The 25,130-nt window shown below is 42.3% G+C and overlaps 1 protein-coding gene across 17 annotated transcripts in view; it reads right to left on the bottom strand.

Moving 5' to 3' along the window:
- Positions 1-1,199: 1,199 nt before the first annotated feature.
- MAGI1 (membrane associated guanylate kinase, WW and PDZ domain containing 1) overlaps positions 1,200-25,130 on the bottom strand; it is a 333,885-nt gene continuing 309,954 nt past the window's right edge. For 6 of the 17 annotated variants that reach the window (XM_062585950.1, XM_062585942.1, XM_062585951.1 and 3 more), the window contains 9 exons: positions 23,184-23,275; positions 21,945-22,137; positions 18,489-18,782; positions 15,002-15,205; positions 10,061-10,151; positions 9,866-9,929; positions 8,742-8,888; positions 7,470-7,608; positions 1,200-3,875 (listed from right to left, as the gene is read on the bottom strand). In XM_062585950.1, coding sequence (XP_062441934.1) covers positions 3,187-3,875; positions 7,470-7,608; positions 8,742-8,888; positions 9,866-9,929; positions 10,061-10,151; positions 15,002-15,205; positions 18,489-18,782; positions 21,945-22,137; positions 23,184-23,275 — 1,913 coding nt within the window. In that variant the 3' untranslated portion in view covers positions 1,200-3,186. Of the gene's footprint in view, positions 3,876-5,424; positions 5,514-7,469; positions 7,609-8,741; positions 8,889-9,865; positions 9,930-10,060; positions 10,152-15,001; positions 15,206-18,488; positions 18,783-21,944; positions 22,138-23,183; positions 23,276-25,130 lie in introns of all 17 variants that reach the window. The other 11 variants (XM_062585946.1, XM_062585952.1, XM_062585959.1 and 8 more) reach the window with 7 other exon arrangements.

Genomic DNA, 25,130 nt, shown 5'->3' with positions numbered 1-25,130 from the left:
TTCTTCATCAGAAATACACTCTAATCCTTCTTTTTGGCAGCTTCATAGTTGTGTAACATTGTCTAAAAGAAAAAAAAATATGAGCCAAATTGCAATCTGAAAAAGGGTTTCTCTTCGTTCTTTAGGAGTTTTGAAAAATGCAAGTATTTTATGGTCAGAAGTTCAGCTGGAATTACTTAAAGTCAATAAAGCTGTGCCCTGGAACAGGGTGCTGCAACACTCACAATGCAGAGTACAGGCTCCAGCCCTCAGTGCCTTTGGAAGCAGTAGAAAGGATGCCACCACTAACAAGGCATTATGAATAACTTTCGTTGAGAGTTTTCAGAGCAGTTTAAATTGTTTCTGTAGCACGTAATTTGATATTAACTATGCAGTGTCTTCTTTAGCTTGAGAATCACTAATCGGCTCTCTGAGATCATATAGACTATGTTATTCCATAAATATGGAGCGGACACAGCAGGACACACTATAATTTCACAGAAAAAAGACATTGAATGTCATGAAAGATTCAGACTTAAAATATCCAAATGCTTTCTCGTTGACCCAAACACACCCCTAGAGACTCAGTCTGCATCAGATGAATACCCAGGCAGATGCTCTGATTGAAAATACAAACCATTCACCAGCGACTCCGTCAAGATGCTTGGCCTCCCAATAGGCTAGCTGAAGTAACAGGAAAACACATGAATGGGGCCTGATAAATTACACAATATTTCAAAGTTATTTTAAACTATATTTAAAGTAAACAGTTTCACAATCTCTAACTTAGCAGTCTTTACACATTCCCAGAACTAAGGGATGCAAGACATATGGTCTCAGTGAAATATATATATATAGATCCTTATGTATATATAGGACACTAACCACCTTCAGACACTGAGAATGATAGAGTAGCTTCTATCTTGTCTTGATTTTACATGGCTGCATGTGATGATTTGTTATGAAGGACCAGTGAGTGATATAAAACCCAAACAAAACAACGGACCCCGCTTCATCTAAACCCTTAGCCCTCGATTATTCTGGGGAAGGAAACTGTATTTGAAAACTGGAAACATATCTTTTAAGCCTTATCAAGTGGTTAACATCTGTTTAACTTATGACCCTTGGAAATTGTAAGCTACAGTTTACTAATTTAGACAGGGATGAGTAAGTAACGTTAAGGTGTGGCTCCTCCTTTATCTTATCACTACACTCATATGTATGCTTTGTATGGAAAATTTTATTTGATAATAAAAATAGCATTCACAGACTTTCTCCTTCTTTGTTGCTACATCATATACATAGTGTCTGTTCCAAGGAAAGAAGCTCGTACTGGGTAAGTCCACATCTACTCATACTAGTGTTATGTATAAACCCAATAAGTCAAATAAAGCTATGAACAATGTAGTATTTATATATGCATAGTGTTTTATAAAAAAGATTGGCCCACATACTGCTTCTCATCAACACAGAAAAAAGCGTTATATCTATAGCACGTTGCAAGAAATGATGACTGGAGAACATAGACTGCATACAAGTGCTTAATAATACACAGCAGGCCCACCATGAAGAAAGAAATGATATTCAAACCAACAAAAGCTTTAGAATTACTTATATAGTCTCCCATTTTAAAACAGCTTTACATACCTGATTCAGTTTACATTAAAATATATTCCCCTGAATCAATTTGTTCCATTTTCAGAAATATAAACACTTATCACATTCATCACAGCTAAATTTTGTCATAAATCCTCTTTTATACAAGAAAAAGGCAACAGTTTTGTTTTGTTTTGTTTTTCCAAGAGGCTCTATTAATTACAATTTAAACTGTACACACAATGATCGGCCATCTTCTTTCTTGGTTTTGTTTTTACAGTACCATGGCAACAACAGTGATAGACTTGCAAATGCTTTCGTGTTCGTATGGAAAATGTGAAACAGTATACAAGTACACACCAATGCACTGTAAAAAGCAGCAGTTTACTTTAGTGGTCCAACAGTAATGGCAAACATTTTGGCTCAGCTAGGCAGTAATCCATTAAAATCTTATACCGATACTACAGCAGACTTGCCACACAACTTGCAAATTTAAAATACAACTTAGAAACTTGCAGGTTTTCCTTTCGCTGCTGTTCTGAGATTCAAATTTACAGCGTATAACCAGCACGGCTAGGCGTCTACAACCAGCTCGTCCCACTGATTGCCTCTTTTTGCCTGTTTTTTCTTTGATACCTTTTTTTTTTTTTTTTTAGCAAGTGCACTCCTTTTGCCTTGGGAAGGATGAACCAGCAAAATGAAACTTAAATACCGAGCGAGAAGAGCAGCAGGTTGGGGAATTTGGCAAACTAAGGACAGCCCGCGGCGGGGCGCGGGCCGAGCAGAGGGAACGCGCCCGCTCCGAGCGGGGAGGGCCCGTCTCGCCTCGCGGCACCATCGCTGGCCCGGGCGCAGCGGGGCCGCGGCGGCCACCAGTCCTTCCGCCGCCGCCGCCGCCGCGCGTCCTGTAGAGGGGACCGCAAAGTACGAACTGTTCACGGAACAAACGCGAAATCCCTTATCGCGAATCATCTTGTGCTGCGTGTGTGGTTTTTTTTTTAATTATTATTTATTATTATAAATATCCTTCATTGAAACAGTAGTCTCTTCAAACAGTTCTTGCAATTTTAGGAACGTTTGCTCTCTCGCTTTTTCAATCCCTTCAGCAGGAGCGCTCCATTCCCACCGAGACGAACGATTTTCTTCCTTTCCCGCCCCCCAACCCTTAAAAAAAAAAAAAAAATTCTACATACAGCGTAGCAGTGAGTCACTAGAGAACAGTCCGGATCAAATTATTCAAACTTGCTCATAAAATCCTTTACCTATTTTCTATTACTGGCTACCCCCTGTTTACTATATCAAGGAGGGTGTGTGTCGAGGGGAAGTAGCCCGATAAAGGAATTATTCTTAAGAAATCTACAAAGAATGTAGAAACAAAATTTCATAATCCTTGAGGACCAAACATTTGGCAAGTAATTAAAAAAAAAAAAAAAAAAAAAAGAATACACTGAAAAATACTTTCTTTAATATTATACATCAGGCACAACACTTTTGTTTTGTTTTCCTCCTCGACGTGCGGCTCCTCAGCCGCGTGACGGGTGCGGGATCAGCGGGGCGGGAGCCGGGCGGCGCGGGCGGACGCTCGCCCCGCCGCCGCGGCCGCCGGGCCCCTCAGATGCTGAGGTCGGTGCTGCACTCCTTGTGGGCCCGCCGGCGCGGCTCGGCCGCGGGCCGCTGGCCCGGCTGGTGCTCCCAGCCCCGCTCCTCCCGAGGGAGCCGCCTGTCGGGCGACCTCTCCCTCCGGCGGTCGGACGACTTGGCCCGGCGGTCGAGCGAGCCGTCCCCGCGCCGCTCCGGCGGCGACCGCCGCGGCTCCGGCAGCCTCTCCAGCGACCTCCTGCGCCTGGCGGGCGACGCGGCCCGCCGGCCGGCCGGCGAGCGCTCCCGCCGCCGCCGCTGCTCCGGGGACGGCTCCCTCCTCCGCTGCGGCCGCTCCCGCCGCTCCAGCGTGGTGTCGGCGCTCCTCGTCCCTTCCCTCCTCTTCTCGGGCGCGCGCCGCCTCGGCCCGCTGGCCGCCGCCGGGTCGGGGCGCCCGTCGCTCCGGCTGCCCGTCGCGCCGCCGGGCGTTTTGGAGGTCCCGTTCCAAGTGTGGTGCGCGCTGAGATGTCTGCTGGCCTCTCTGCTGCCTTTCGGGTCTCTAACGTAAGCCCGCCTGTCCCCGTGAGGTGATGGTTTGTGAAGGTCTGGTGGATAACTGGACTCCGATGATGGGTGCTGCCGCCGGCGGGACGGCGCCGGCCTCATTTCCGATAGGTTTTGTGAACCGGCGGCGGCACCGCCGCTCCCGTCGCCGCTGGGGTCTGCAAGGAAACAACAGCAGATCGTTGGGTGCCGGCGCCGGCCGCGCCGCCGCCTCGCGCTCCTCCGACTCCACCGGCGGCCTCACCCCCGGCAGCTCCGCTCCTCGGGGCCGGCGGGCGCCGCGGGGCCGCCGGAGCCGCGAGGCGCGTGGCCTGGCCTTTCCCGCCCTCGCCCCGGCCCCCCGCCGGTGGGAACAGAAATCGGGATTGCAGGTGGGGTCGCTAGAGTATTTTTTTTTTTTTTAATTATCATTTATCTTTTCATTTATTTATTTTATCGTTTCCAATAAAAAAGGGCCTTCAAGAAAAGATTTCTTTACCCCCTTCAAGTCTTTCAAAACGATTGCCTGCCGTATGCGGGAAACCTTGTTTTAAATAACCCCCAAAGCACAGGAAATATAATTAATTACTAAGCTTTGACCGTGTAAATAGCATTCAGAGGTGTGATAATTAGACTGTAATCACGTAATTTCTATTCTATTAAGACAGTGCCTGATCTCGCTTAATTCTACCGCATTATAAAAAAAACCCCTCAGATAGATTTTTTTTTTTTTTTTGGTTTTGCCACAATGATGCACAGATGATGACAGGAGTTATGATTTTGTTATATCAAAAGCAATGGAAATACACTGGAACATGTAGGATGGCTTTGATCAAAACCCAATTGCCAGTTCATCACTGCCAGCCGGTATTTCAGGTAAAACAGAGCTGAGCTACCTCTGTGAGATGAACCGCAAAGCAGAGAAAGTAAAAAAAAAACAAAAAACAAACAAACAAACAAAAAAAATCCCTGCACCCAGCCCTGCACCGTAGCTAAGCTACAATTACTCGCGTCATTTGTAGCGGATGTTTATGAACAATTCATTATAGACATTAAAGTAGTTGCACTGCCTGAATGGGAGATGCGTGGGTGCCTTTTTTCTTTTTTTTTCTTTCTTTTCTTTCTTTCTTTTTTTTTTAAGAGCAATTGGCAAATAAAAACAATTGTTGTTTTTTCCCCCCTCTAAAGCCTCCCCTGCAGGGCAGCTCTGCAGCTGCTCCCTCCATGCCCGGCCGTTCGCACCGAGACGCCCGCGTGGTGGTGGGCTGCCTGGACGCCTACGGCCAAAAAGCCAAAACCAGGCTTTTTCAGAGCCAGAATTTCTCCCTTCTCCTCCCCCAGGCCAAAGGCTCCGCATGCTCCCATCTCCTAACGCTGCTCCTGCCGGGCTGCGTTTTTCTCCCGGAGCTGCGGCGTGCCGGTGAGCGCCCGGGCTGTTATTTTTGCAAGTTCCCGGTGAAGCCCGCGTTGTGACTCCCGGGTGCTCGTTTTCACTCGATAGCCAGCGGCATGGAGGCCCGTGGCTCTAAGCGGGCAGCTTGTGGCAACCGGCTACCGTGCAAGGTAACAGCGAGGCTCACACATGGCTCGTGGCGTACTTACAATTCAAAGGAGGCAGGGTGCTCAGAATGAATTGCTGGACATATATAAAATATAGCAAAGCGAAAAGCAATGTGAGGGAATTAGGCCACAGCACAAAAACACCTAGTATTGATTTTAGCTACAAACCGTAGTTTGATTATGGCCCATAAGGTAGAAGCAAGACTCCCCGAGCTTGTCATTTCTCATACATGCAGCGATATTAGGAGGTATCATCGCTGAGGAAGGAAGAGCCCAGCACCAAGAAAAGTGAGAGAAAGAGAAAGAGAAAAGCAGAAAATTTAGATTTCCCTATAATAAAGGTGAAAGAAAGAAAAATCTTCATATTTTATCTTAGAATAAAGAAAGTTTATTTTTCCAGTCAGATTGTCTAGGCTTCACCCAAATATAAGGCTGCAAAGACAGCAGTTGTTATTATAGTGACATAACGAGACATCTAGGAGGTGATTCAATAACCCAGACAACGAGAGCACCCATTCTAAGAGACAGCTGGAACAGCGACACAGAATGTCATAGAAAAAACATTAACAATCAAACAACGACAAAAAATAAAGTCCACCAGAGACCACAACATTAAAAATAAGTACAAAACTCATTACAAAAATATACAGCCTCATAGAGAAGCACGTTCCAATCAAGTCAGAAAAATATTGGAACTTAACATTATTAGAGTAACCATTTGCGACTGCAGTGAACAGAACGGAGGAGAGGAAGTCCCAAATGTTACAAGGATATTCTTTACAGTAGTGCAGCCCCTGTATATTAAATCCTTGCTTGGAAAGCCAATGTTTAGTGATTTATCCTTAGCCAGAAGAAAGTTGGTGTTGGATTTTCATCCTCAGTGCAACAGACATATGCTTTGAGATGTGAAGCACTTAATTTACAGGATATTTATGAAGTCTAGCATATGATACAGTACTGTACATCCAAAGGAGTATAGGAAAAGACAAAAGTAGAAAGAACATTACATAAATTCAGTGCCATTAATGAACCTTCTGGTGTGCTATTTATATTACAGAAGTGTAAACCCACAGCTTCCCTTCCATATTATTAAATACTTCAATTGTTTGTTGGTTATACTCTGAATTTGTCATTTTAAGTTAAATAATGAGCAGAATGAGCAAAAACTCTTGATCATGGTACAGTAAACTAAAAGAAAATCTAGTTCATAAATTGTGCAGAATGGTGGTTTTGTTGCTTTGTTTTTAGAAAATGGAGTGAAAAACACACAACTACTGACACAGAAACAACCCAAATAAGAGGAGAAATGTATAAAGGACATCCCTTCAATAATCAGTTTCTATAGAAACCTCAAAGACCTTTGGTTGGGAGTAGCCCTCCATCGAGGGCACAATATTTGACAATTATCTCAAATAAATAAGACATAATTATAGTATTAAATAGAATGCTAAGTTAGGCCACCCAGCAATCCAACCTCTGCGGGAAGAAAAGGAATTCTAATGCAATTCTTAGTAAGAAACAAGGACTGAATGCTTCCCCCAAGACAGACACGAGAGCACCTTTTCATAACCTCCTCACCTTTTCGCACCTTGCAAATTAACAAGTTGAAACCAGCAGAGAGTTTAAGGGGGAAGAAAAGGGCTTGGGAGGCCAAATCAACATATTTTTGCAGTAAAGCTTTTTTTTTCTTAAATAACTTTATAAATATTTACATAAATATTAAGGGAAGGCAAATATCCCATAAGCCATCTTGGCATTCATGTCTATGGATACAGACAGGAACTAAGAGAAAAGCCTAACAAAAAAACTCACTGTTTAAAATAATAATTCAGGATCCCAGTTTTTGCATTGATTAGAAGTAGAGATCTATTTGAAACCACAATTCAGCCGCTGAGAAAGTTTGGCACAGTTCAATGACATTCCTTGTTTGGCTGGACAAGACATTAAGTTTTTGCTTTGTTTTCCTCTCTGATCACCAAAAATACTGCTAGGATGATCTTGCCTTACACTGTGCCCCAAGTCCATGGAAGCAAGCAAAGGATGAAATGTGTAGAAAATTCAGCACAAGCGAGGCAATTAATCATATGTTGCAAAGGTTGGTAAGACACTGGTGAGAAAGGAAAATAAAAAAGAATCCCCGCTCCAGATCTTGAGACAAATCATTCATGGAGTGATGCCAGGGAAGAAAGGAATGTTTTCATAGTTTGACCCACCATATTCTGGGACTGAGCCATCTCCACGTTTCAGAAACAGGCGGACCCTGCGGCCACCATTTTTAATCAGTTCTATGGCCCGAGCGTGCTTCATGTTCTTGGTAGTTTCCCCGTTGATCTCTAAGATTTCATCACCGATCTGTCAGTGTAAGGAAAGAGAAGAGGCTAAGATTAGAAACAAGGCTCAAAGAGGGCCACGAGCATTTTAGGCAGAGGAGAATGGCTGCAGCAATGGTGGAGGAAGAATATGCCCAAGGGGAGGCTACGTATGCCTGACTCCTCCTAGGGACACCTCCCGACCTGGCCTGCAGAGAGCAGGGCGCAGGCCCTGCAAGACATGAAGCAGACAGGGAATACCTTCAGGCATCAACATATTTCACTGTCACTCTGAAATCCCACCTTGCTTTACTGCATTGCCTAATGTTTCGTTTGAACTGGTGTTACCTTTATTCATTTTATTTTGAATCAGTAAACTGGTATGATTCAGTAAACTTGCTTTTCTAAATACAATCAGTTATCAGGATAGGAAAACAGGGCTTGAAAGAGCTGGTCAAAGCACTGGCTTCCATAAAAGCAGCCCTGATTTATTTCCATCAGCAAAATTTCTAGACCTGCAAATCTACCCTTGGCAAAAGAATCTTGAAAATGCCCTTCAGATGATATTTGGGGAGGAAAAGACATATGCTATAAAGTTATTATGCATCCCCTACTGGAGGAGCAAGGAGTACATAAAAGTCAGTTTTTGTAGGCATTTAATAATATCAGTCCTTGCTATAATGTTTATAATCATTCATTAATGCAAAATTCTGTGATAGACAAAGGTAACAGTTAATACTAATTAAAAACACTGTAATTTTGCAAACCATTGTTCAAAATAGATGAATGGTCCCTCACTACTCTTCTGTATCACTGCTGAAGAAATGCAGCCAGCAAAGATACCTCGAGTCTTTACCCACAGCTCCAGCTCCCCAGCTGGCAAACGCCATGGCTATAACATTCCCACTGCCACACCTGTCTTGGTTAGACATCAGCTTACATACTAGAATTTGGAAATCTGGGTCTAGAGCAAGGATGGGGTGAAGTCTTCCCACACAAACACATTTTAAAAGACCCTACAAAGTCTGACAGAAACTGCTGACAGAAGTAAATAGAAACTATTGTTCATTTCAGTTATCATTTAGTTTTCCTCTTAGTTGGCACAGCTTGCTGCAAAGTGTCTTTCTTTTTATTATTTTTTTTTTAAAAAAAAAAAAAGATCTGTTTTGTGCATACCCTCATCTTCCCACATCTCTCAGCGGGACCATCCTCAGCTAGCCGCAACACGTACAGATCCATATTATACTCCCGGCCACCTCGCAGGCTAAAGCCAAACCCTTTGGCTCCTCTTTCCAGCTCAACAGTATAAAAATCTTGGTCCTGCTGGAGGAAAGAAAACATATGTGCAGTTGAACAGAAAGTTAAATGCTGTTCTGTAGCTCATTTAGAAATTCACCTAATTTTTTTTTTTTTTTTTACTTTTAATTAAAAAAGAATAATCAGTTGAGTTGTCACACAAAGACTAGGATTCCCTGGTTCCTCAGACTCATCCTGTAATTTGCAGAGTGGGCGATGGGCTGCAAAGGATTGAGTGAATACGTCCCACAGATTTTTAGGCACCTCAGTCACAGAACTTAGCCTCTCCTGTGCCCAATGGAGAAAAAAAAAAGGTACTTCTGGAGGGTGGTCAGCTCATGCCAGGCTTCACTTAAATACTTAAGGGTAACCCAAATGAAGCTATATCATGGTGCTGGCTCCTCCTTTCAGTTACCACGCTATACATTACATTACAGGAAGCTCAGGGGCACAAACACTGTTTTGCTCTGCAGCACGAATGCTGTTAGCATGGAGATGTTTTGAAGATCCTAATGAAAAGAGGTTAGCTCTGCGCTGGCCAGTGGCAAGGAAAGCTAACAGTGAGATAATCTCTCTAATAAGATGCAGCCTGCAAAAGATGAAGCCCTCCAGTTACTGCCCCTTATTAAGTTTGGCTCTTTTTTGTCCTTTGAATTTCTCATTTGCACACTGCAGTACTTTCCGGAGAGGAGGCCCCTCAAAATATACACTTCAATAAACAAACATATAAATTATTACTGTCATAAAATCATTAGTGTCTGTTTTTTTTTTTTTTTTTTTTTTTTTTTAATCTTGATGAGACTGCATTTGAAACATTTGCCAGCTGAAACAACAGCAACACATATTAAGAAACTAATCAGCTAATCCCTCTTTCTCGACCGAGGAGGCTGATGGAGACCAGCCTCCCAGTAGGAATTTTCCTGGGAAACATTTGAACACAGCCCTTAAGCACACTAGAAGCAATAGTCTGTGGTAAACAAAGCAATTAGAAAGGTGCTCCTTACCTGTGCTGCTTGGGGCGGTTTGAAATCAAACTGAGATTCCTGCTTTGGTTTGGCGTTGTTCCTGCTGAAATGAATGAGAGAAAAAGACAGAAAGAGGGAGAAAGGAAAAATACAGCTCATGGGATGTGAAGACAACCAAAAAGTAACCAAAGGGAGAGCGTGTCAACACGCTCTCCTCAAGGAAAGTAATCTGACCTGGTCTCCTGTGGTATTTGCTGAGGAGTATGTGTAGTTGTAATCGTAGCAATTTTTTCTGCATTGGTCAATAAAGTAGCATTGGAGGATTCTGTAAAATAATTTTTTTTATTATGAGGGAAGATCATGTTTGTTCACTGAAAAAATACAAGTTTGCAAAAGCATTTTCCCTGGAAGTATCATTACAATTTTTTTTTTTTTTTAACTTGAGTGTGGCTTGTATTTCCTAATTCCAGCAATTAAAAGGATAAAGTCTAAGCTAGGTCATAGCAATTATGTACATACAACCTTATACCACCTTGGCTGCAGAGAAATACTGGCTTTCTGAGTTGCACATTGGAACTTATCATGATATACTCCTCATGGCCCAGCTTTTTCTAGTAACTGTCATCAGATATATGAACCTTATTTTCTTAGGACCATATATCTTATTTTCCACTTTGTGATCTTTTGTAAAAGAAAACCTTATAAACACCTCTAACCAGCTAGGAAACACTGTCACATAACTGCTACAGTTGCATCTTACACTCTCAAAAAAGACAGGGCTTTAGTGAAGGCACCATGTCTAGCTCCATCAACACTGTAAAAGTTAAGAAAAATGTGTGCACCAGAAGCAGTACTGCAGCTACTCATTGAAAATTTTGTAGACTAAAGAGTCACACTTATTACATTTTTACACAAATTATGTATTGTTTTTCCAGTAACCACGTTAATCAGCTTTCTCACTAATCTCAGGAAAAACTTGAGGCCACTAATTCAGAAAGAAACAAACAAACAAATAAAAAAAAAAAGCAAATTATTAGTAAATAATGGATTAGAGATGTCTCTTTGACCATTAGAGCCATCCAGAACAAAATCTGATTTGCTAGGGAAGGCTGAAGAATGTTTGTCTGTTGATTAACAGCATGAATTCCAATCATTTAAGTGTCCAAATATGGAAGGTTGAGTGGATTAATTTTATAGCAGCAATAGATATTCCATGGATTATATACTTATCAGTGCTTTCTCCATCAGAAACTACAATCTGCAGTAGGCTTGGGATGTGGCTTCTATTTAATGCCTCACTGAATGTGGCCAAAACCCAAACTTACTGAACTTTGTCTCTGAAATACAACTCACTTCTGCCTGAACACTCAAAGCTATCCACAGGGGTTTTCAATACGTCAATTAAGGACATGCCAATGCCAACAGACCAATTTGAACAATACCATTTTGGAGGGAAAGCTGGGAATGTACACATATTGAACTGAACATACTTTCTAGAAATGCATATTGTACCAAACTTGCTGAAATTAGTACCAGAGATTTTCAAATTTTGAATTTGAATGAGGAAGAATCTAGTACTCCTGTGTTGCTGCAGCAGTTCCTGGAAACACCATTTCTGTTGCACAGAAGTCTGCATTCAGAGGAAGAGTTAGTGGCATATGCTTAACCATTCAAAATGCTGAACGACTACATTTTTTTCCATATGGACAGTGATGGGAATTACTCAGGAAGCTACAATCAGTAGAAACATTCCATTTATTTAGCTCTGCATTCCTTGTTAAAGTCACCACAACGGTAGGTGCTCCTTGTGGAATAGTTACGCAAACAGGAGACCCCCACTTTGACCCTGTACCTATCCTATCTAGAAGAGGTCCACAGATTATAAATAATTACAAAATACTGTAATTCCACTGTGTTCCACTTCAAGAACAAAGGCTAAGTTGAATACATTACTCACCAATAATAAAATAAAAAATATAAAAATAAAATAACAGAAAACAGCAACAAAAACTGTGTGGAAACATCTGGTTCTCCAATATAAAATTGCAAGGTCTTCTACCCTGCCCTTCGCTTGCCTCATATGCTCCTGTCATCTGGTAATTCACTTTATCAACTATGGAGAAAGCTCTCACCATTAAGCAGAGCCCAGCTGTAATAAAAATTTGCAGAAATAGGAACCTCTTTTGCCTGAACCAATGAAAGTTGCTGGTCACAGGCTTATTTCATCCTGGTAACTTATTTCATGGGTTTATCTTATTTGGGAAGAAACCTTGACAAGGTGAAGGTTCTTCCTTTCTGTAGCCAGTACGTGTCAAGGGAAACTCAGAAAAAGGGAGAAAGAAGAATAAGAACCATTTAGACAGGTTCATCGACAGCACAGCTCCTTTGCCTGCAGTGTTGTACCCAAGTCAACATGCCCAAAACCGCAGCATATGGTGCCATAACATCTTCAGACCAGAGCTGGCTTGTGTCCAGCAGCTCAGAGAGCGAGAGAGGCTCCTAGGCCTGCCTGCACCTCTCGGAGCAGACACATACAAAAGGTGCCTTTTGAAAGACATGCTGCCTGCAGCTCGTCTGTGTGAGAAGGAGATACTCCTGTGTGTGGTTAAACCCTTGGATTTTAAGGCATAATTCTGTGTATTCTGTAAAGACACACTGAAGCTGGAATGTGTCTACAACATAAGAGAGACCCAAAATGTCATTAAGTGCGCTGTATTCATGCAGAACAAGAGCCTCTGAAATCCTCCACAAATATTTGGAGATGAGATGAAGATGGGCTTCAAAGAGAACACAACATTCCTAACCTTTAGTAGGTCACGCTAAGAATACCAAGTAGAGCAGCAATACATCTTTGGTACAGATGTATCTCGACAACACTGCTGTGTCTATCTTTAGCCCACCCTATCCCATGAGTCAGGAGTTCTGCATAATTTTTGCTAACATTTTATACATAGATTTAGGACACAAGCCAGCCACGATAAAGAACAGGAAGAGAATGTAAGTATAGGAAAATCCTCTCTCTAGGAGAATCACAGAGAATCACAGGTGGTTCTACCTCCTAAATATTTCATTTATTTATTGCCCTATTCTGTCCAAGAATACTTAAAGCCATCAGTTAAGTGCCTAATCTAAGCTTATCATTTTTAGGCTCTCTGTATCACTTCATCAGCTGGTAGCATGTTGAGCCAAGGTAATTTCATTACAAATACACCCCCCGCAGTGGCCTGTCAGAATAAGCTGGTGCAAGACTATTACCTAGCAAAAAGTTGGCATTTAACTTTAAAACTGTAAACTTTAAAACTCTGTAACTTTAGAAGTGATCAACAACACAAGCTTATTGTTAGTCTCAGAATGAGCCTTAGTTTCATCATTATTTGCTGTTTAGTTTCCAATATATTCTCAATATATTCTTTTTTTTCCTCTTCAGGTACTCTCTTAAGAGAGTAAAAAAAAAAAAAAAAAAAAGAGAGAGAGAGAATATTTAGACTATGTTTTCTACTTAAGTTTTTTAAGTAAACTTCTCATCAATGTATGGAGTGTCTGGTCTAATACAGTGTTTGGAAATTCAGTGCAGGTAATGTGGTGTAAAATCAGTAAAATCAGTAAATTAGCTTTGAATTTCAAGGGGACAGTAACTACAAAGACTCAAATTCACTAGGCGAATAGGGTTGACCCCTTAAATTACAACTTTCCACCTGTCTATCCCTTCCCTAGGAATGCCCAACATCAGTCACAACTATAGATATGTCTTCTACCCTAAGCAGTCTAACTGCTTAGGTATTTTGTACATATATTGGTATGAACAAGGCTCACTGAGCATTTGGGTCAGGTCGCTATGTCTCTCAAAACATTCTTAAGCGATTCAGAAATTATTTCTTTTGTATTTTTGCATTTATTCCTTTTTATTCAACGGTTCATCTTTCTCCATTTCGATCAGATTAAAAAAAAAAAAAAAAAAAGAAAAAGAAAAAAAAAGAAAGGCCAGCTCAGACATTAGCCTGATTTACAGCCATTTCATTATTCATAAATGCTCAATTTGATGGAAGCAGCATCAGATCAGGTACCATTTGACCCGGAAGCTGTCACACAGCAGGAAAATAAAACCCTCATGCAAAACAGATCATCGTAAACAGAAATAACTTATAATCGGATCATTTTAGCCTTGACCTATTTTTATCCTGTAACTAAACATAGCATATTCATGCTCCGTGGGGCAAACAATGGTTCAGATTACAGCAGTCACAGTAAGCAAGAGATTAGGGAACTACAGAGCATTTCTCATTGGAAATCGCATCGCATAATTTCTTCATTCTGCTTTAGAGACCTCATTCTTTGGGAATGTTAAGTGTAGTAACACTGGTTCATGTATGCAGAGTGACAGCAAAATGTTTTTTAATTCTGCTACAGATATATTTTTGTATGTTTATTCTCTGTTCCTGTTTTGCAACATAGCTAAGGATGAACTTCAGGGAACTGAGAGATAATGCAGATCCTTATTTTTATTACCCAATTCAATGATCTGAAACTAGCCTCAACTGTCAGCATGCTATTAGAGGTCTAGAGCATTTCTTCTGTCCAAAAAAAAGCAATCCTATCTGGGGTAACTCTTACAACTATCAGCTGCAAGTGAGTAAGCAGCTCTACAGTATTGCCATTGGAGAAAGTCATTTCAGAATATGCTGAGATCATTCCCAAAGCAACACAACCAGAATAAAAACAAATCTTCCTTTCCAGAAGCTTAAAACGTGGCAAGCCTTTCTGTGATCTCTTTTACTCTGTTGCCTGCTTGTGCATATAAAGCTTCAGTGATCCCATGTATTACTAAGTATGCAACAATTCCCAAATAATCTAATGCTGCACTGTTAATCTAAAAATCCAATCCAAAGGTACTGAGATACACCAATTTACGGAAGGTCATTTTACAAAGACACGTGCAGGAATACAGATAGATTTTTTTTTTAATAGTCAATCAGCATCCCCTATTTAAAAAGAGAATGCCCTACAGAAAACAAAAGAAAAAACACAACCATGGAAGATTCACAACCCCCTTCACTGCTAATTCCCTAAGTGGGGTGGGAATGGAGTCCTCCAAGACTACAGCTCCAACCGACGCAAAAAGCCCAGGAAGAAAGCAACAGGGCACTAAGGTAAGATAGCAGGGAACGTATACTTTACCGTCTCCTGGAATGATGCGCAGAGTAACGGTGTTTCCCGCCTCCTTAATTAGGTTGACGATGTCCGAATGCGATTTGTTGGTGATGGAACATCCATTCACGGCCAAGATCCGGTCGCCTACTTTCAGCTTGCCACAGCGGTCTGCGGGACTCCCTTCAATTATCCGACCTATTTTGTGAGGCATGGCCACACATGCATTTCCCGCTTTTGTATTGGTTTGGGGATTGTTTTTGTTTTGTTTTGTTTTTAATTGTTTACATACGTGGGAATATGGTGAAGGGGAAAAGGAGAAAAAGGGTTGAAAAGGGAAAGAGAAGGTTAAGGGTTAATTAATTAATGCATCAAGCAAAAGTTATTATAGGATAGCTTTGCTGCCAGTGTTCAAAACATTGGCAATCAACTATTCGAGTGCACAATACTTCTTTTACAAAAAAAAAGTATTTTGTTAATCCTTCAACCCGTCCCATACTCTTGATTTCGGTTAATAAACAGTGACATTTTTATAGCCTACAAGTGCACTCAGCAGCCCCATAATAACCCAAATCCTTAGTTCATTTTTGAACCAAAAAAAGGACTGCTGGTAGAAAACACAACCTTCCTCCTCCAAGACTGCATCAGTGTCAACATCTCTAGTCTTCCTCTAAGTCAACTGCTGTTTAAGCTTCTGCCAATGTTTTGTTCTTTCTCAATTTAGAAAGATACAATCGTTCTAGGCCTAGGAGGCAGCACGACTCCCTTTCTACCATGGAGATCCAATCTATTAGTGCTGCACAGGGAAGCAGTATGAAATTGTTTTTTTCCATTGGGAATAAAGGAACTGTCAGGTAAGGTACAGGACCACTAGAGATGGACCAAGACCGACAAAGTCAGCTGGCTTTGTGCAGTCCTCCACCTCGCAGCCGCGTTAACCTTTCTCCTTTTACGATCACAGATGGCAACGGGATGGGAGCAGGGAAGGAGCAAGGACCACTCGATTTAAATACCTCTGAAACTACAGGCAAAATGGTTGAGATGTCTCACAGACGCAGCAAGAGCACTTAAGGATGAATGGGTTTCAGAGACAAAACTCCCCCCCTGTCCCATGCAATTACTTGTCCGCAAAATCAGAGGGTCTTCAACAATATGCAGAACTGAGAGGCAGCATATACAGAACTGAAGTCCAGTAAATCCACTGGGTTTTCATAGGGCTTCCCTACACGGGCAAGGGGCTCTTAGAGCACGGCACATGATGAGAAACATGAGATTTGCAGAGTGGTCATTTCACACCTCACATCCAGAACATGTTCATCCTCAAGATGCACTTTCCAATTTGTGCCGTAATCTTTTATTTGCCTAGTAGTTTTAGAGATATATATTGCTGCATGCATAACAATACCAAAAAGACCAGAAAGAAGAAAAAGCAAAGAAAAGGAATACGAGGTGACAGAACAAAGTTGGAAAGACACAATGAAAACCAGCAGAAAGTGTTAATATTAATCACAGATGGTGGGGGATTTTTTTTTCTTTTACTCTAATGTTAGGAAGTTTCTCTTTCTGGTAATACAATAACCCATACAGTTCAGAGCTGTTTTGAGGGCATCGGAAACGAGTTTCTACTCTGTCCAATTTACTGGACACAGATGACTAGGTGACCCAAGTGGATTTTAGAAGCAGTCTGGCCCATCTCTAAATACTACCTATGAAGGAAAGAACTACAAAGCTGATAAAAAGCAAGCACCACAGAGCAGAGGGGATGCAACTCATGCAGAGATTCAGGAAAAAGTTGAATACATTTGAGAAAAATTAAAGGAAAAACAGTCACAGATCAATATATCTGAGGAAACGCTGCACAGATGGCTTCCAGTTAGCTAGTACCTTGGGCTAAAGCGAACACAACTCTTTACAACTTCATGTCAAAATGTCTTTGCAGACAACAGTTAAGAGCATGGTCCTCACACAGCAAAAGTTATTCACCCACACATTATCAAATGCTTTTAGAAAATGAAATCTCTCTCCAATTTAGACTAAGTTCAGTTTAATCAATATTGCAGAACGCTGTTGTGTGCTGGCACCAAAATACCTACTCTGGAAGAGTAGTTTCCAGGAATGAGGACAGTACAAGGTGGCCCAGCTGCAGAGAACTGACAGAGTTTGATGCACTGAATCTACACTAAATATTTCCACTCTTGAAATATCTACTGTTACAACTGTCCAGAACAGTGTTAGGAACGACTCATTTCACATAAACAACAAAGGAGCTGATGCTCCCTGTAGTTAGTGCTTTTACTAATGTAAGGGCACTAGCAATGGGTAATGGCAGGAAATTTTAGAGGAAGAAGTCTAGAACAAAGCGGGAAAGGCCATTTTTTGCCACATGCACACGCGTGCTCTGGAAACATGCAAGTTGTATGGGGAGAGTGCAATGAATTTTATCTGCAAAACACAACTCTGCTCTGAGAGGTACCGTGACGATGGCCAGGGCATTTGCTCTTTCTTTCTTCTCCCCCTCCACCCTTTCCACATGCCACAGACTGATAGGGAGGGGGCACTTTCTTTTTCCAGGTAAAAGCAGATGCTGGCCCTGGCCCTTTTGGAGGAGACAGGAAGGGAAGAAAACGGCAGCTGTAGCTGGTTTCCTCCCTGCAACGACAATTCTGCTCTAGTGCAGGCCATGCTGCTCACACTGGCAAAACCAGCTTATTTGCACTTTTTAATATATGACTCATTTGCTCTGTAGACAGAATTACACCACTTTTGCACTTGGAAATGGATGTCTGCCTAGCAGAAGGGGCTGTCTACAGCAAGCAGCTGTGACCGCTTTTGTTAAGGCAGGACACAAAGTGCGTTGTTGCATGAACTTCCTGCTTTTCCCTGCTCTGAAGAAGAGTGTTTGGGAAGGGGAGACACAAGGTAGTGAGGGTCAAAGAATGGACCTGCTGTTTTAAACAGTGTTCTCCACTGTATGTCTCATCAGCAAGCACTATTAATTAAAACTTTCCAGTTAGCAGCATGCTCGCTCCATAATGAGGATCAGGAGAATAACCTTGACTACCAGAGAGATGTTAATCAGTTTAAGCATTACTGTTTTAAATCAGCTGGCTCCATTCCAGGAGACATAATTCATTCCACTGACTCCCTTTCTGCACTAGCAAACGTACCATCTTTGGGGGAATCCCTTGCTGTTCTTCTGAGAGTAAAACCCCTGCAGGCATCCAGCTCGCCCAGGCGGCTGCAGGCCGTGCAGCGAGTTCAGGCAGCATCTGGAATTGCCGGTGGTGGCATTTTGCTCCTCAGGTTCAGGTTTCTCATTATGTTCTTCTTGACTTGGTGCTGAACAAAACCCAGGAGGCAAACACCTACCAAGGCTCAACCTCTGATTAAGCTATTAATTACAGAAATTAGGGCGTGCTCTTGAACTGTAATTAAACAGAGCCTCGCCTGCCTCCTCGCGCTGCTGTGCTCTATCCCGCATCTCCTTTGGGGCGCTCGGCCAAATCCCAAGACTTACCAAATGTCGTCCCTGCCTCCGGCCGGCTCACCGAAGACACGATGACGAAGCCGAAGCCTTCGTTTTCACCACGGCGGATCTCCACGTCGTAAGGCTGGACTACGGTGCTGACGACGCCGCTGCCGCCGCCGCCACCACTGCCGATGCCGCTGGTGCTGCCGCTGCCCGAGCTGACGGTGTTCAGGGAGTTCTGGCTGCCCTGCGGGGTCCGCTTCTCCTCCGTCAGCGAGGCCGGCTGGTTGCTGCTGTGATGCGAGGAGGCTGGAGACGGGACTTCATTCTCTGCCTTGGGAACTAGGGAAGGAAAAAACACGTGCCCTCTGAGCAGCCTGCAATATTTTGTGCTTGGAAAGCGCTGTATGCCAAGAAAAGAAATGATCACTGGCTTTAATCTATAAATCACGATCAGAACGAGAAAGGGCACTGTATCCTCTCAGACATCAGCACTGACAGCTCTGTTTGGTGATGCCACGGACCACACATGCTTGTCCCCTCTGGCACACGGAGCATACAACCAAAGCCGTTCACTGCTGCATCCATCGCAGCAATCCAGTTCAGACCAGTACAGTACTGCATGCCTGGATGCTCTGTGGCATTTTAAATCTCAATTACATTAGTTCATTGTGGCTCTTTTAAATATCACACTCCTGCTTTAGTTACAGATGTGCAACTGAGCGTATGTGCAGGCTGGCACAGTAATATCAATTACCCATCACTCAACACCTGTGTATTATTCAACTTAATGCTATCAGTTGGGTAGCACTGATTCCTTTGATTAACACGACCTACTCTGAAGAGTAATGATAACTACCCATATTATAGCATAGACATTGTCAACTAAGCTTTTCTGGACAAAAGAACCAGCAACTATCACCTGAACAGTCTAGCGCAGTTTGGAGGGAGCCTTTAAACATTATCACAACTGTTTAACAGCAACTGAGGTTGGACATGGTATTAGTATAAAATCTAATCACACAATAAAATCTACCACAAGGCTTAAAGAAATCAAAAAAATTGTCTAGTCTACACACTGCTCGAGTCAGGGCCAACTATACTTACTGTCAGTCCTGACAGATGTTTGTCTAATCTGCTGTTAAATATCTCCCCAGGCAATCTATTGGTTGTAATATCTAAGCTGAATCTTCCCTGCTGCAACATAAGGCTGTTATTTCTAGTTCTATCTAGCAGGCATATGGAGAACATATTATTCCCTTCCTCCCTGTGGCAGCCTCTTATAGTCTTGGGGAGTTTAACACCTCCTCCCCCTTCTCTACTTTAGGCTAAACAATCCCAATTTGCTCAATATTTCCTTGTAGACCATGTTTTCTAGAGCTCTCCTTATTCTCACTGGTCCTCTGGACTCCCTCCAGTTGGGCCCTCTCCAACTCAAACACGTCTTTCGTGAAGTGCTGGACCATATTGCAGCTAAGCCATCATCGCTGCTGGGAAATTAGGAGAGTTGCTCCCTGCCTGCAACCCAGCAGTGTTTTTCCCTACCAGAGGGAAGCTCAGGTAAAGCTTGTGATCCACAATAATCTCCTCTTCTTGTTACCCAGCCAGGTCCCCACAGTTCCTTCATGCAACTAAAAGCAGCATATTGCACTTGTCCCTATTGAATGTCTGCCTTCGCTAATCAGGCCATTTCTCCAATTTATCTGATGAACCAAGATCTTGAAGATCTTAAAAGCAACAAGAAAATCGGAGCCAAACACAAAATCGAAACCTGCAAACTCAAGGTTCAAAGGAACAGAATTTTAAAACGTTCTTGAAAAAGATTACCTGTCCGGACTTAAATACTCTGAATACATACTAAAATCAATATTCTACATATTAGGAATGCAAGAGTATAAACGTTCCCCTATATGAACCATAGGACAAGGAGTACCTATTAAGAAAAATAACCTTTTCCTACTGACATGTAGATGACAGGAGGAATAAGGGGCCAAAATTTAGGAAGAGGCTTGTCTACAAAGTTATGGTGCACTTTAAAAGCCTACAAATACAAAATGAGTAATTTATCCCAGGACAACCGTCCTTGTATGAAATGATTCCAAAATAGCTCAGGGTTTATACCAAGATCTTTGAATTTTAAGGGTCTATACCAAGATCTCATGCATCCAAATCTTTTTTATGATAATTTCCAGTCTAGAGGTTATAAAACCAGAAAGAAAATCCATGCACAAAAAAAAATCAGCTGCTCTTCCTTTCCTATCACACCCCACCTCTATAACTGCTCTCACATTGGCGGCTCTTTGACAGGAATAACAAAACCATCAGGATGCTCCTCTGATGCTCCTCTGCTATTACAGCAAAGACATAACCCAGCATTTAATCCCAACAGGAAGGAGGAAAGAAATAAGTGAACATTTGCTTTACATTCTGTGGAAGGAACCCAGCCCTGGAGCTATTTCAGAGGTACTGTTCTAGTCATAACTTCCACTGTAGGCCTCATTTTCAACATAAATATTACCTTGATGCTCTTTAAGCTTGAGGTACATTGCTGTCCATTTTTCTGTTGTTGTCTAAACTTGAATAACTATCTCACGTCCTTTCTTGTTGGACGAGAGGGTTAAACCGAGGTCCCAGGCTCAAGCTTCCTAAACTGACCGACAAGAAGCAGCATCTCAAAGCTACCTTCCAACACTGCACATAAGTCATGTGTCATTTAGAAAGCTCAAACTCATGTCCTCATTTGCGCTGCTATCAGGACATTTCTGTCTCACCAGTTGAGATAGCACCACCATGGAGTGGCACTTCTCTCTGCACCTTCACCCTTCTGCCAGCTTTTCTTGTCCATTTAGGCTGTTCACTCTTCTTTTGCAGTGTGTGCACACTGAGAAATCCATATAGTACAACAACACCCACACAGTCCCTGCACCACCAGAACCGGTGACACGCTTTCCTACAATTTGGTATCCTGTGGTTAGTTTACTTGAGTGGTGCACATTGTACGAACCCAAGTGAAGATTCTCTTGTGACTGGGACACTATTGAACACTCGTTGATGATCTCTCCCTTTTCCTGTGCCTCCCTTCCTGTGCACTCTTCAGCGTCTTTTCCCTCGCTCCAGTTTAAGGACGGCTATCAGGCAGTAGAGGTATTTTGGGAAGAAAATGCAAGACAAGGGCAAGCAGGCAAATACAAAGTCTGTTCTTGTACAGATCCAAAAGAAAATGACATGTCGCAATCAAACGGTTCCCCACTTTACCAGAAACATTCACAAAGACTGGAGAAGACAACTGAGATGATAAAAGAGAGTCTTGACTGAAAACAAAATATTTAAAACATATTTGGCCAAGAAGGAAAAAAGCTGAAAATTGCAAAAAGAGAAAGAATACACAATATGCCCTGAGTTTTACCAGTATTACAAGGAGGAGCTTTTGTGCTTTAAATCATTTACTGAACAGATGGGGACTGGCAAGAAAATCTATGCCCACCACGCGACACTGCAGCCTACCTGTGTAAACTACTTTGCGCCTTACGGTCAGATTGACATGACCTTGCTTGGCTGCCTGTTGCATGAGCTGGACGACAAGCTGGTGCGATTTTCCGACAACGGGTGTCCCGTCCACGCAGATGAGCTCATCGCCCGACCTCAGACGGCCATCCGCATCCGCAGCACCCAGCGGTACAATGTGACCGATGTAAATCTGTTGAATCAGCACAAACAGAAGAAAGGAAAAAAGGGAGAGAAAAAAAAATATATGTATATATTTAAATGGGAACATGCTCGACAGGCAGCTGGAAACAAGGGGGCTGATGTTTAGATCCAATTCAGTAGCGACCAGAAACTGCTAACAAATGTCTGCTGCTTAGTCAATGTGCTTCTCTGGAAGCAGTTCCACGTGCATATAGCCTGGGACACCACCCATATCACAAAAATTGTAATAAAAATACTGAAATACTGATATTTTGCTTCTTTAGGCAGTCACTCACTCGAATGACAGCCAGCCTTGTGAAACGTGTTGAACCAGACAGTGACCAGAAAGAGCAGGAGATGGTTAAAAGCACCGTGAGTGTTGTCAGGGCGGCTGAGATTGAGTTATCCTTTTAAGTGCCTCTAGGGTTTCCAAACTCAATACCATCTCCCCCTTTCCACCAAGTCAGCTTTGGTTTATCTTCAGGGAGTTTAGTGGAGTTATTCTGGCTTGAAAGGAATTCAAACCCTCTCTTCCCATAAATGAGCAAAAGCATTTTGGCAGGGAAATGTGTGGAAGTTTATGCTGCTATTATCTTGCTTTGACCTGCACAGCACGTAAAAGACTACGTGCTTTTAGCCTGACGCCTTTCATAGGCATTGGACTTCTGGTTAAGAAGTTAAGTGAATTCAAGGAAGGATATCAAACAACCCTCCCTCCTGCCCCTCAAACCACTCTGAAGTCCAACAGTGGAAACTAACTGCAAACATGACCAGGACATCCATGCCTGGAAAATTTCAGACCTGTATATGTTTTCATTTGGGCTATCACAAGAACAGGCAGTAACAAGTGATACCAAACCGCTTTCCAATAGGAGGCTTGTGTTCGTTCGTTTGTTTTGGAGGCATAGGGGAGAGGAGTTGCAGGGTGCAAATTCATAGTGCAACGATTATTTTAACGTAGATGCCACTGCACAGAATGGCACATCTGCACATGTTACTGCACTGATTCGGGAAGACGTCATGAGCTGAGACAAGCCCGCTTTCAGACGCACTCACAGGTTCTCCAGGCTCATTTCCACCAAGGATCCTAAATCCAAAACCGGTTTCCTTTCTCCATAGAAAGATATCCTGCTCTTGATAATCTGGAACTGAGGAGAAAGAAGGAAGATTACCATTTTTAATTGGAAAAGCAGAGCTTCATACCCAAATCAGCACTTCTGTGCTGATGGGGAACTTTGCATGAAAGCCACCCCACTTCAAGGCTGCTCAAAGCATGTTCTCATGCGTTCTGAGAAGAGGCTTGCTGCAGCCACCGCACGTTTGCACATCAAGAAAAATTTCTCATTTCCCTGGCTTTGCTCTGCGGACTGCGGAGCCGGGTGGTCTCTCTGCAACAGGGGTGCGAAGCCGGCAGCTCCCGAAGGGGGACTGGCACCTTCGCTGCTATGGACTGACCCTCCCTCTGGCACCACCTCTGCTGTCACCCTCTTGGCACTGCGCTGGGACGCCTTGCCTACGCCCGGCCGCAAAACTGAAGAAATCCACTGCAATCCACTTGTTCCTCCTGTGAAGGGTTTACTGCAAACAGTGGCGAGGCCTGACTGACTTGCAGAGGGATCCGCCACACAAATTTACTCTCCAGATAAGGAGATTTTGAACTTTTAGACATAATTAAAAACATTCATAGATTTAAGTAGCAAAAGGTTATTATTTAGATTACTACTAACAATTATCCGATGTTTGCTGCTTTCCACTAGGTGCCTAATTGTGCCTTCCCATTTGTTTCTTACTGTAATATCTCCATCAATACCAGCGTTGCTATCCAGGGCAAAAGCCTCTTCCAAATCATCAATAAATGAGTATGTACAACAGAGAATCACTCTGCCAGAAACAATACAGCTGCCTCCTCTTCCATGGGAGACAAAAGAGCCACTTGTTATGACTTCTACTATTTAATTAACTTTCATGAGCTTATTTTACTCCCTGTCTATTGACACTGCTTTAAATAACTGCAGGACAGATCCCCAGCTGGTGTAAATCAGGGTTCACTGAAAACAATGTGATTTTTTTTCCCTGATTTTCACTTGTTCAAGCATGGACTTCTTTGTAAAACCACTGAACAGATAAAAACAGCTGGAAACAAAAAAGATGACCTTACCTACCCATTAGTGTGGAACACCAGCAATATTTTTATAATGAATATTACATACAGTGAAGTACTAACCTTGAAGTGGAGTGGAACAAAAATGTTTTATATTAACCTATTCATGCTTGCTTTCATCCTTCTTTTAAAAATGCCAAATTAATTGCTAACATTAAATCATATCAGAAGACAACTTCAGGTTCATTTAATATTTATTAGTTAATAACTGCAACATCGACTAATTTTGTAATAATCTCCTCCCTAAATTTATAATTAATGAGAGAAGAAGTTATTGCTTTACAAGTCAGCTGCCTGTATCTTTAGTAAAGAAGCCAAACCGTATCTTCCAGAAATATAATTTAAATAAGTGCATACTCAGATACCGGATGCAACACTTCCAATCAAACACCAGCTAGTTTTCAATATCTATGAATGGATAAACTGTTGTGCAGATAAACTGGTTTTCTTCCATTGACATCAGCATCAGAGGGCTCCCCGATTGCTTTTTACGCTGCCAGTGCCTGTTGTGCAAAGGTTTGGGTCATTTAGTGCTTTTCAGCTTTAGAGTTCTGGCTCACTCTGATGCTCTCTCTTCAGTGACTCACCAAGAGGCTTAAAGTATAATACGAATTCAAGACTTGGGAAAACTCAAAATTAAAAGAACGGGTGAGTGCTAAGGCACAGATGTCTGGTTTGACATTTTCATTCAAACCAGTCATTAATTTAATAGATCATCTTCTTACATGACATCTTCCCGTTTTAATTGCTTGCAGTTATAAACTAAGCTAGAGATCTGTACACATTACCTTAACCAAACTGTAGGCTAATTTCCCTCCAAATACAATTACAGACTAATGAAG

Source organism: Rhea pennata, chromosome 12, assembly GCF_028389875.1.
Source record: "Rhea pennata isolate bPtePen1 chromosome 12, bPtePen1.pri, whole genome shotgun sequence".
Classification (NCBI taxonomy): Eukaryota; Metazoa; Chordata; class Aves; order Rheiformes; family Rheidae; genus Rhea; species Rhea pennata.
Note: the sequence above shows the minus strand (reverse complement) of the source record. Positions and strands in the feature narration are given on the sequence as shown.